Genomic DNA, 9,632 nt, shown 5'->3' on the forward strand with positions numbered 1-9,632 from the left:
GGTCTGGGGGGGCCCGGCCAGGTGGGGATGGCATCAGCCCCAGGTTTTTAAGGTGACTCACAAAGGGGTGGGAAAAGCATAAAGGGAGACAACAGTGCCGCCAGCACAGAAGTGACAAAGCTGGGGGATACCACCAAGCCCAGTACCCCTGCACCAGCCCAAGCAGAGGGACTGTCCCCTCCTGCCTCAACTTCCCCAAGAGCTCCCAGCTCCCCGGGGAGGCGAGCAATTCCCAAGCAGGCTGGGCAGCGAGCAGGGAAGGATTTATTGACTCACGGCTCGGGGTACATCACAGTTTGAGCTCCCTTCCCGCCTCTGGAGAGGACATCACCTTTGACTTCCCGGGCAAAAGTGCACGGAGAGGCTTCACAGTTTCATCCCTTTGGGAAAGCAGAACCGAGGCAGTGACAAATGGCAAACGCTACATTGTATGAAAAAATAATACAAACTCTTCTCTTTAAATATCTTACAGAAAAATGAACCTGAATAAAGAGCATGAGAAGCACCGCATGGTACACACACCCCCCCCCAACCACACCAGGTCAAGGACATCCACATCCCTGCATCCCTCTGGACCACTTGGTGCTGTCCCCAGGGTTGCGCAGTCATGGATTAGCATGGGTAGCAGGGACGTGAGGGCAGTGGCAACCAGATGGGTGGCCCCCATCCCCCATGGGTCCCTTGCTGAGCCGGGGGTGCTGGCAGTCCCCCAAGCCTCGGGTGCCAGCAGGAGCAGCGTTAGAGGGGCTGGCCGAGGACAAGGGCATTGCTACGAGTCTGGGAGTACCCCCACCAGAAGAACACTTTGGAGGTCCCCTCCTGTGTTGCAGTGCAAGTTCACGGAAGGCCAAGGCACCACCGCAAGGCTGCGGCTCTGTACGGGGCAGCCCATGGAGCACGTGCGGGGCCAATGGCCACGCAGCCCCGTGGGGCGAAGGCAAAGCAAGCCAGGGGGACACGAGGATGGTCCCCACGGTGTGGCCAGGCTTCTCCAGGGGTATCAGCTACAGCGTGCAGGGACCATGCAGCCCCGGGGAGAGCCAGCTCCCAGGGACAGTGTGGGCAGCAGCGGGCAGCCCGTGCAGATAGGCTTGGGGGCCTCATTTGGGGAGCCCCAGGGATCCAGCCCTGGGGATGTTGACAGCCAGAGGAGATGCTGGTGGCGGGCACAGCTCCTTGTCCTGCGGTTCTAGAGGGGATGCGGGGGTCTACCGACGGGGTGCAGGCAGCCCGCCCTCGCTCCGCCGGTGCATCTCCCCGAAGGCTCGGTCCAGCTGCTCCAGCTGGGAGCTCAGCGGAAGGTGGATCTCCAGATGCATATGGAGGGTTTCCAGCCACTGCTCCAGCTTGCTGAAAGACGGCCTGAGCGAGAAGGGACACACCGCAGCTGTGCTGTCTGTGTCTGTTCCCCACCCTCCACTAGCCCCAGGGGTCCCCCAGGGGAGGTCCTCAAGGACTCACCGCTTCTCAGGGTCCAGGTCACAGCAGCAGACGGCGATGGGGAAGAAACTGGGGGGACAAGCCGGGGGACAGTAGCGGTCCAGGAAGCCCCTGACATTGAGGCCGAAGTCAGTGGTGCGGGGCAGGTAGTCAGGGTCAGCGCTCACCCGGCCAATAATCTGGGGAAGAGGAGCTGGCTCAGCCCCAAGGGGGGCACCCTAACCCCAAGAAGGGAGGGACCCCGCACATAATAAAGCTCCCAACCCAAGGGATGAACTCAACCCCAAGGGGGTACCCCGACCCCAAGGGTACTTGCCTCACACAGGACGATGCCAAAAGAGAAGATATCCACCTTCTCATCGTAGCTCCTCCCTGTTGGGGAGATCGGTCAGGCCATGCTGCACGTCCTGTCCCTGTCCCACCAAGTGTCCCCTGCTTGGGGACAGAGCCCTGGCTGGCCATATGTCCCCTCATGTTGCCAGCCTCACCATTGATCATCTCCGGGGCCATCCAGTATGGGTTCCCCACCACTGTATACCGCTTCTTACGGTCCGGTTTCTTCAGGTTCTTGAGATGCTCAGGCTGGTTCTTCTCATCCACCATCAGCCGTGCCAGCCCAAAATCAGCCACCACCACACTCTTGTCCTGGGTGGAAGGAGAGGGGTGAGGCAAGGGGAGAGCCACACGGGGGGCCAAGACCCCCACCTGGGCCTGAGGATGACACAGCTGAGGCAAGACTCACCTCCCGCACAAGGCAATTGTGAGAGTTGAGGTCACGGTGGATGATGTTCATGGAGTGGAGGTAGGCCTGTGGAAAGGATGGGCTGAGAGTGGGACGCATCCCCACCCTGTGTTCCCCCACCCCCCCACCCATCCCTTGGTGGCACCCACCATGCCAGCAGCAATGTCCTTGGCGAAGCTGACCCGCTGGCTCCAGGGGTAGTGGCTGTCCTGAGGGCAGGAGGGGGAATTTGCCAAAGAAGAGAAAGGAGTCCCCAAGCCCCACTGGGGCTGTGGGGTAGCGGTGGGCTGACCTGCCCTCACAGTGCTCACCATGCTCTTAATGAGGCCCCTCAAGGTGCCCCCCTTGATGTACTCTGTGATAAAGTTGAGCCTCTTCTCCTTGTACAGCACCCCAATGAACTTGAGGACGTTCGGGTGCTCCAGGCAGCGCATCACCTTCACCTGCAGGACCACCCCAATCCTGTGACACCCTCAGCACGCACCCAGACAGACCCGCTGCTCACATGTTCTCCACTGAACAGGCAGGGCTGCCTGCACCTCACTGTGCCCGGCTACCCCTGCTTCAGGTGGTGTGTCCAGCATCCTGTGCCAGGGTGGGTGAGCATGGGACAGCATCATCCCCCGTGTCCCCCCAGACTAGGGGGATCAAAGAAAGGGAACACTCACCTCTTTGAGGAAGGTCCTTTGCGTGTCCTCATCAAAACGGATCAGCTCCTTCATGACCATCACTTCGCCCGTCTCCCGATGAGTTACCTGAAGGGCGCACAGGGGCTGAGCCACTGAGGAAACCCTGGAGGAGAAGATACCTCCCCTCCATCCATGGGGAGCCGAGACCCTCATGCTTATGACACCTCTGGCCATCCAGCCCCACCTTGATGGCCTGGCCGAAGCAGCCCTTGCCCAGCACCTCGCCATGGATCAGGTCAGAAGGGCGGAAGATGCGATGGGTGCGGGAGACAGCACGCAGTGACTCAGAGCGACCGATGTCCTTGTGCTGGGATGCTGGTGAACCTATCGAGCCGGAGCCTGGAGACTTGTCTGTGCTGCAGCTCCTCCTGCAGGATGGATGGACAGATGGTCAGAGGGTGAACCTTAAGGATGGACCCCAACAGGAGAGGCAGGCAAACTGGTGGCCTTACGTGACAGCCCGCTGGCGCATGGCACCAGGCTCCCCGCAAGCTGCAGGGACCAGGGAGTGCAGAGGGCTGCATGGGGCAGGCAGGGGGCTGCAGGCAAGCCCCGGCTCACAGGCAGGAGGCTCGTGGGGGTCGTGCTCAATGGTCAGCTGGAGCAAGCGGGTGGTCTCCTGGATCAGCAGGTCAATCTGGGGGCACAGAATGATTGTGGTGGAGACTTTGCACCGGGGAGGGGCTGGCTGGGGGCAAAGGAGAGCATACTTCATCCAGGGGGACATGGCCAATGGGAGTGCCGTTGATCTCCAGGATGCGGTCGCCCACGTGGATGGAGTTCTTCATGTCAGGGCTGATGCAGTCTGGATCCACCCTGCAGGGCCAACAGGCAGCAGGGGTCAGCCCCCAACACTGTCATGAGTGGGGATGTGCTGGGACACAGCCCATGAGCCCAGGCAATGGGGACAAGCTGCCACATCCTCTGCAAGTCACTTCTGTGAGATGTGAACACTTCTGGCAGTGTTTAAGGCCAGGCTGGATGGGGCTTGGAGCAAGCTGCTCTAGTGGAAGGTGTCCCTGCCCATAGCAGGGACCAGAGCTGGATGAGCTTTAAGGTCCCTTCAGCCCAAATCAGTCTGATTTTATGATTCACTGCTGTCACAGTACCCATGAGCCACCCCTGCTAAAAAGGGACATACAGGCACGCTGCCCACACATCACCCTTGCTTGATGGGGTCATGCTGTCCCAGTATCCATGTGTCACCTCTCTGAGACTGGGACACACAGTCATGCCACCCACAAGTCACCCCTGCGAGACTGGCAGTAGATGATGAGGCCATTAGTGACATGGTTTAGTAGTGGCCTTGGCAGTGCTGGCTAACGGTTGGACTTGATGATCCTAAAGGTCTTTTCCAGCCTGGTTGGTTCTATGGGGACTTGCAGGCATGATGCCCATGAGCCACTCCGCCAGGAGCACCTTCAAGCCATCCCAAGGATACAGGGATGTGCCACCCCTCTATTCACAGTCACCCTGGTAGATGGAGCAATGCTGGCACATCACCCCTAAACCACCCTGATGGCCAGGGACACACCAGCAGAGTCCCCACAAACCAAGCCCAGTCGCTGGGGACATGCCACCATGGTCCCCACTGGCCACCCCTGGCCAATGGGGACACTCCAGCCCCATCCATCACCCTCCAACCCCAAAAGATCTCTGCAGGGTGGATCCCACCAGCAGAAGGGACACGGAATGCCCCCAGCCCTGAGGAGGGGACAGTGGCAGAGGGGACACAGACGCACTCTCGGACGCGGACAGTGCGGGGGTGCTCAGTGCCGCAGCCTTGGTCGATGGAGACGGAGAATCCACGTTTGCCATCAGAGCAGGCAGGGATGGAGACGAGCGTGACGGTGTGTGGGATGCGGGAGGCCGGCGAATCCGGCAGGATCTGCTCGATGACCGGTGTCACCACCATCTGGTAGTAGCAGTGCCCACTGTGGTGCCGAGAGGAGGCCGGTGGGTGGGGGATGCTAGGGGACGTGTGTCCCCCAAGCCACCCTCCCAGGCTGGGACATACCAGTAGAGCTTGGAGCGCTCCACCAGCGCATAGGTGTCCCCATCACCGATGAATATGTGGCAGTTGAGGCAGCTGAAGCACTCGGGGTGGTACTTTTGCTCCCCAGCCACCTGAAAGCAGACACCATCAGCCCCAGCATTCCAGGTATCTGGGGCACCCAGTGTGGGTGCCGGGGCTCGGACAGGGCTAAGAGCACCCACGGCTGCACCCATGCCAAGGGAAGGGCAGGCTGAGCTGTGGAGTGGTGGGGACAGGGGTACCACCAGGTTGGGGACAGCTACAAGGACATCTCCCCACCATCTGTGAGCCTTCCATCATGCATCCCGCAGCTGCAGCATGGTGGCACACCCTCCAGGGTCCCCCTAAACCTGCACACCCTTTCCACCTCACCCCCTTACTGAAGCTGAGCCGTGGGTCAAGGCTCTGTGTCTGTCCCCCTGATGTCCCCACTGATGCTCACCATGACAAGCCCCTTGGTGATCTGTTCAGAGCAGCCGTGGCAGAGCTCCCCGAAGCGCACCCAGTAATCCTTCTTACAGTACAGGTGCCCATCCTTCTCGTAGTACTGGTGGGACAGGGAGGCCCCACACTCACAGCACCTGTGGCAAGGGACAAGGACCCCCTAGTCACCATGTCCCCCTTGTCACCATATCTCCATTGTCACCCCAGGGAAAAGCCAGTGTCCCCCTACCCGCCAGCCCTACAGCTCCCTGGACAAGCTGTTTCCCCCACTTCTTTCCCTGCTGCAGGGCCACCACATCCATGTGTCACTAGCACTGCAGACTGGCAATGCAGGGACACAGGGTTGAACAGGACAGAGGATGTGGGGCAGGGACATGTGTAGGGAGGGAGATGCCAGCCCTGCAACAAAGTGCCAGCCTGGTCATGCAGACGCAGAGGGATAGGCCACCCTGGCTACAGACAGAGGGATGTGCCAACCTTGAGGGTGCAGCACTCTGTGTGCTACTAGCACAGTGGAGGGGGATGCACAGTGAGGATGCAGAAGCTGCTCTGGGGCCACGATTTGGGGGTGCAGGAGGAGTGCACATGGGTGTGTGACGGGAGGGTGCAACCAGGTATGCAGAGGGGGCTGCGAGCTTTGGAAGTACACAGGCAGGTGCAGGAGTGCTGTGTTGCATCAGGGGGTGCTCAAGGTGATTTGCTGGGGGACTAGAGGAGCTGGGGGGTGCAGAGGGGGGTGCAGGGGGGGCTGTCGGGGTTGCACAGGGGGTGCAGAGGGGGCAGTCGGGGGGTGCGGGGGGGGTGCACAGGGACTGCCGCAGCCGGGGGCAGGCTCCGCGCTCAGGTCGAATCCAACCAAGCAGGCGTGACGTCAGGACACGGAACTTCCCCACCCCATGACATCACCGCAAGAGGACTCCACCGCCTGATCCAGGCCTCACCCCGGCCAGGAGCAGGGGGGCAATGGGGGAGGGGAGCGGCTGTTTGACACCGCCCTCTTAACCCCCACGCTGCCGAGTGCCCCGATGGGGAGCCGCATCCTCCCCCACGACGAGTGACACGGCGCTGGGGCCCACGCCTCCTTCCACGGGGTGGGGGGCACAGGAGGAGGAGGAGAGGAGAGGAGAAAGGTTTTTGCACCAGTGAGCCCCGTGCTGCCGGAAGCTGGTCTCCCATGGGGCAGCCAGGGAGTTGTGGGGGGCTGGATACAGCTGTGGCCCCACAGCGGTTTCGCTTCACTGACAGCCCATGGAGGGTGGACTCAAGCATGCCCAGAGGGCCATGGGGGTGCAGCATCCATCCCGACCCACTCACTTGGCTAAGGAGCTCAGGATGTGGCTCTTCCTCAGTGCTGCTACCAGCATCCTCCACAGGACGTGATGGAGGGGACCACCCCCGTGCCCTGCTGTGCTCAACACCTGCAAGGTCCCAGCCACCCCTTATGCCCCCCAAACCTGGGACCTTCCTCCTCGTCCTCCACAGAGCTCCCACAGCTCGAGCTACCAGGAGTGAAAGAGGAAACAGAGTAGGAGGGAGGGGGACTGGTGACATCAGCCCCACACGTCCTGTAACCAGTCATTGGGCAGGAAGGGACAGCAGTGGGGTGCAGGCAGTGGGGTGCACACAGGGGGGTGTAGGCAGTGGGGTGCACGCAGTGAGGCCCTCTGCCAGGCTTTGCATCCCACATCCAGGTCTGCCTGCACCCTGCAGCTGTGCTCCCGCCAGCATCTGGGTGCATGCGACAGCCTCCTGTGTGTGGTCATCAGGGCAGGAGTGGGATCTGCTGTCCCTGTCCCCGGCAGCATCCCGGTGTCCCCGCTGCTGTGCTGGCTGCACCGCGCTCCTACCGGAAGCAATCGGCATGCCAATCCGCGTTCAACGCCTGCAGGTACTGCCCATCATAGATGCCCTGCCCGCAGCTCGCACACACCGGCAGGTCGGTCCCTGCGTGGAGGGGGGAACATAAGGGGGACACGGCTGTCACCCCGCCAGCTACCCACAGGCACAGCCCACAGTATTGTCCCTCTGTCCTTGTTGCTCCATTCAGGGTGATGAATTTCCCCCCCCCCCAGCCCCCACCCATCGATCTCCTAACGTGGACAAGGTCGCGGTGCCGATGTCCCCAGAGCTGGGGACAGGGCAGGGGCTCAGTGCCAGTCACGTCCCGCTGTGCCAGGCCACCCCTGCACCCTGGTGACCTAATCGTGGGTGCCCATAGGATGGGGGGACACAGAGTGGTTGAGGGGCACGGGGTAGGATTGGGGATCTAGGGGTGTTCCACAGAGGTGCTGAAGGGGTGGCAAGGGCTCAGCCATCACAGGGGACAGGCAAATAGGGGGGTGCAGGGGTGATGGGGGGCTGGGGACAGCAGGACAAATGCTTGCAGTGCACTGAGACATAGTGGATGGAGGGAGGGATGCTTAGTGCTTGTGGCTGGACATGCAGGAGGGGTGGGATGGGAACAGGAGCACATACTGAGATGCAGGATGGGTGCGGGAGGGATGGCAGGGGGCAGGAAGGGGGCAGAGGAGGGATGCACAATGGGTGTAGGGGGAGATAAAGACTGCCAGAATGGAAGGGATATGAAGGAGGGATCCAGTGGGACATAAAGCACATGGGGGGACACAGAGGGGTGCAGGATGTGTGCTGTGGGATGTAGGGTGAAGGGGGGAGGGACGACAAAGGGGTGCAGGATGTGTGCTGGGGGGATTCACGATGGGGGGGGGACAACAGAGGGGTTCAGGATGCGTGCTGGGGTGGCAGAGAGGGATGCAGCAAGGATGGGGTATAGGATCAGTGCAGAGACAGCAAAGGGTGCAGGATGGGTGTTGGGGGCAATCTGCAGGATGGAAAGAGGTGAGAGACGGGGGGGGCTGCAGAGATCATCAGGGTGCGAGGAGGGATGAGATGTGCTAGGGGTACAGAGTGGATGGGAGGCACAGCAGGGATGTGGGGGTGCAGTGAAGGAGGCATGAGGCATAGGGGGTAGGGATATGGGGGTGCAGGAAGGAAGGTGCAAGGTGTTTGTGGGCTGCAGGGAGGGATGCAGGCTGGAGGGGATGTGGGAGGTGCAGGGTTTGCGGATGCAGAAGGGGTGCCGGTTGGATGGGATGCCATAGGGGGATGCAGGCCGGATGGTGGGTGTGGGCAGGGATGCAGCAGGGCTGCACAGGCTAAAGAAGTGGTACAGAAGGATATCTGGGGGTACATGGGGGATGAAGGCTGAAATACAAGGGGAGATTTGAGAGTGCAGGGCAGATGCAGGTTGACCAAGGGGATGCAGAGTGGGGATGCAGGGGGGATACAGGTTGAATAGGGGGTGCAGGAGGAGATTTGAGGATTCAGGCTGAAAAGGTGGTGTGGGGGGATGCAGGGGGCAATACGGGCTGGATGAGGGGTGCAGGATGGATGTGGGGGTGCAGGTGAGATTCAGGCTAGATGGGTAGTGCAGGGGAGAGATGCAGGCCGAACAGGGGGTGCATGGGAGATGTAGGGGGACAAGACAGATGCAGGCTAGAAAAGGGGTGCAGGGGGGATGGCAGGGTGCAATGCGGGCTGGACGGGGAATGCAGGGGGTGATCTGCGGGTGCAGGGGGACGCTGGCTGGCTGAAGATTGCGGAGGGGGTGTAAGGGGGGGATGCAAGCTAGATGGGGAGTGCAGAGGAGGGTGCAAGGGGTGCGGTGTGGGCGGTGAGTGCAGGGGGTGCGCGGGGCCCACGGCTGGCCGCGGGTTGGGTCGCAAGGCCCAAGTGGCGGCGGAAGCGCTGAGTCAGGAGGGGGAGGGGGCGCGGGGGGTCACGCACCTTCGTCCTCTCCCATAGGCTCGTCCCTCCAGGTACAGCACAGCAGCATCAACCTCATGCAGCCGCACTGCCCGGCGCCGCGCCAGGCCCTGCCTTCGCCCTCGCCCCGGGTCGGGTCCGGGTCGGGTCGGGTCCGGGTCGGGTCGGGTCGGGTCCGGTTCCGGTTCCGGTCCGACCCGGTCCCGGCCCGGTCGGGCCCCGGCCCTACCGCTGCCGCTGCGGCTCCGGCGCGCAGGGAGGGCCGGGCGGGAGCACGGCGCCTGCGCGGCCGCGGGAGCCGCGTGGTGGGGGAGGGCGGGAGGGAGGGCTCAAAGGGGGCGTGGCGTGGCCAGGATGGGGTGGGGCCGGCGAGTCCCGCGCGCTGCCGTGGGTGCCGTGCAGCCCGTGCTGTCGCGGCGGGCACCGTGATAGCCCCCGGCAGTGGCCCGGCTGTCACCGTGCCGCGGGGCGCAGGCCTGGGACCCCAGCTGCCACTGCG

General features: G+C 62.3%; 1 protein-coding gene across 1 annotated transcript; it reads right to left on the minus strand.

Moving 5' to 3' along the window:
- Positions 1-250: 250 nt before the first annotated feature.
- On the minus strand, positions 251-9,298 carry LIMK1 (LIM domain kinase 1). The gene is made up of 16 exons (XM_061375701.1): positions 9,155-9,298; positions 7,198-7,294; positions 5,349-5,487; positions 4,889-4,998; positions 4,614-4,805; positions 3,582-3,687; positions 3,324-3,508; positions 3,056-3,239; positions 2,851-2,937; positions 2,494-2,625; positions 2,332-2,391; positions 2,183-2,248; positions 1,929-2,085; positions 1,757-1,812; positions 1,462-1,619; positions 251-1,362 (listed from the first exon to the last, which is right to left on the minus strand). The coding sequence occupies exons 1-16, from the start codon at positions 9,210-9,212 to the stop codon at positions 1,209-1,211; spliced, it is 1,941 nt and encodes a 646-aa protein (XP_061231685.1). The 5' UTR covers positions 9,213-9,298; the 3' UTR covers positions 251-1,208.
- Positions 9,299-9,632: the final 334 nt, after the last annotated feature.

The sequence above is a fragment of the Neopsephotus bourkii genome, unplaced genomic scaffold, assembly GCF_033783945.1.
Source record: "Neopsephotus bourkii isolate Nb327-2 ecotype Australia unplaced genomic scaffold, CSIRO-AGI_Nbou_v1 NB_1675, whole genome shotgun sequence".
Lineage (NCBI taxonomy): Eukaryota > Metazoa > Chordata > Aves > Psittaciformes > Psittacidae > Neopsephotus > Neopsephotus bourkii.

Bases quoted from the DNA above. Each gene is read 5' to 3' on its own strand.
- LIMK1 (XM_061375701.1), bottom strand. From the start codon at position 9,212: ATGAGGTTGATGCTGCTGTGCTGTACCTGGAGGGACGAGCCTATGGGA. The intron at 7,295-9,154 runs GTGCGTGACCCC...CCCTCCACGCAG, and splicing joins GCCTATGGGAGAGGACGAAG to GGACCGACCTGCCGGTGTGT. The intron at 2,626-2,850 runs GTGAGTGTTCCC...GTGGTCCTGCAG, and splicing joins AAAGGACCTTCCTCAAAGAG to GTGAAGGTGATGCGCTGCCT.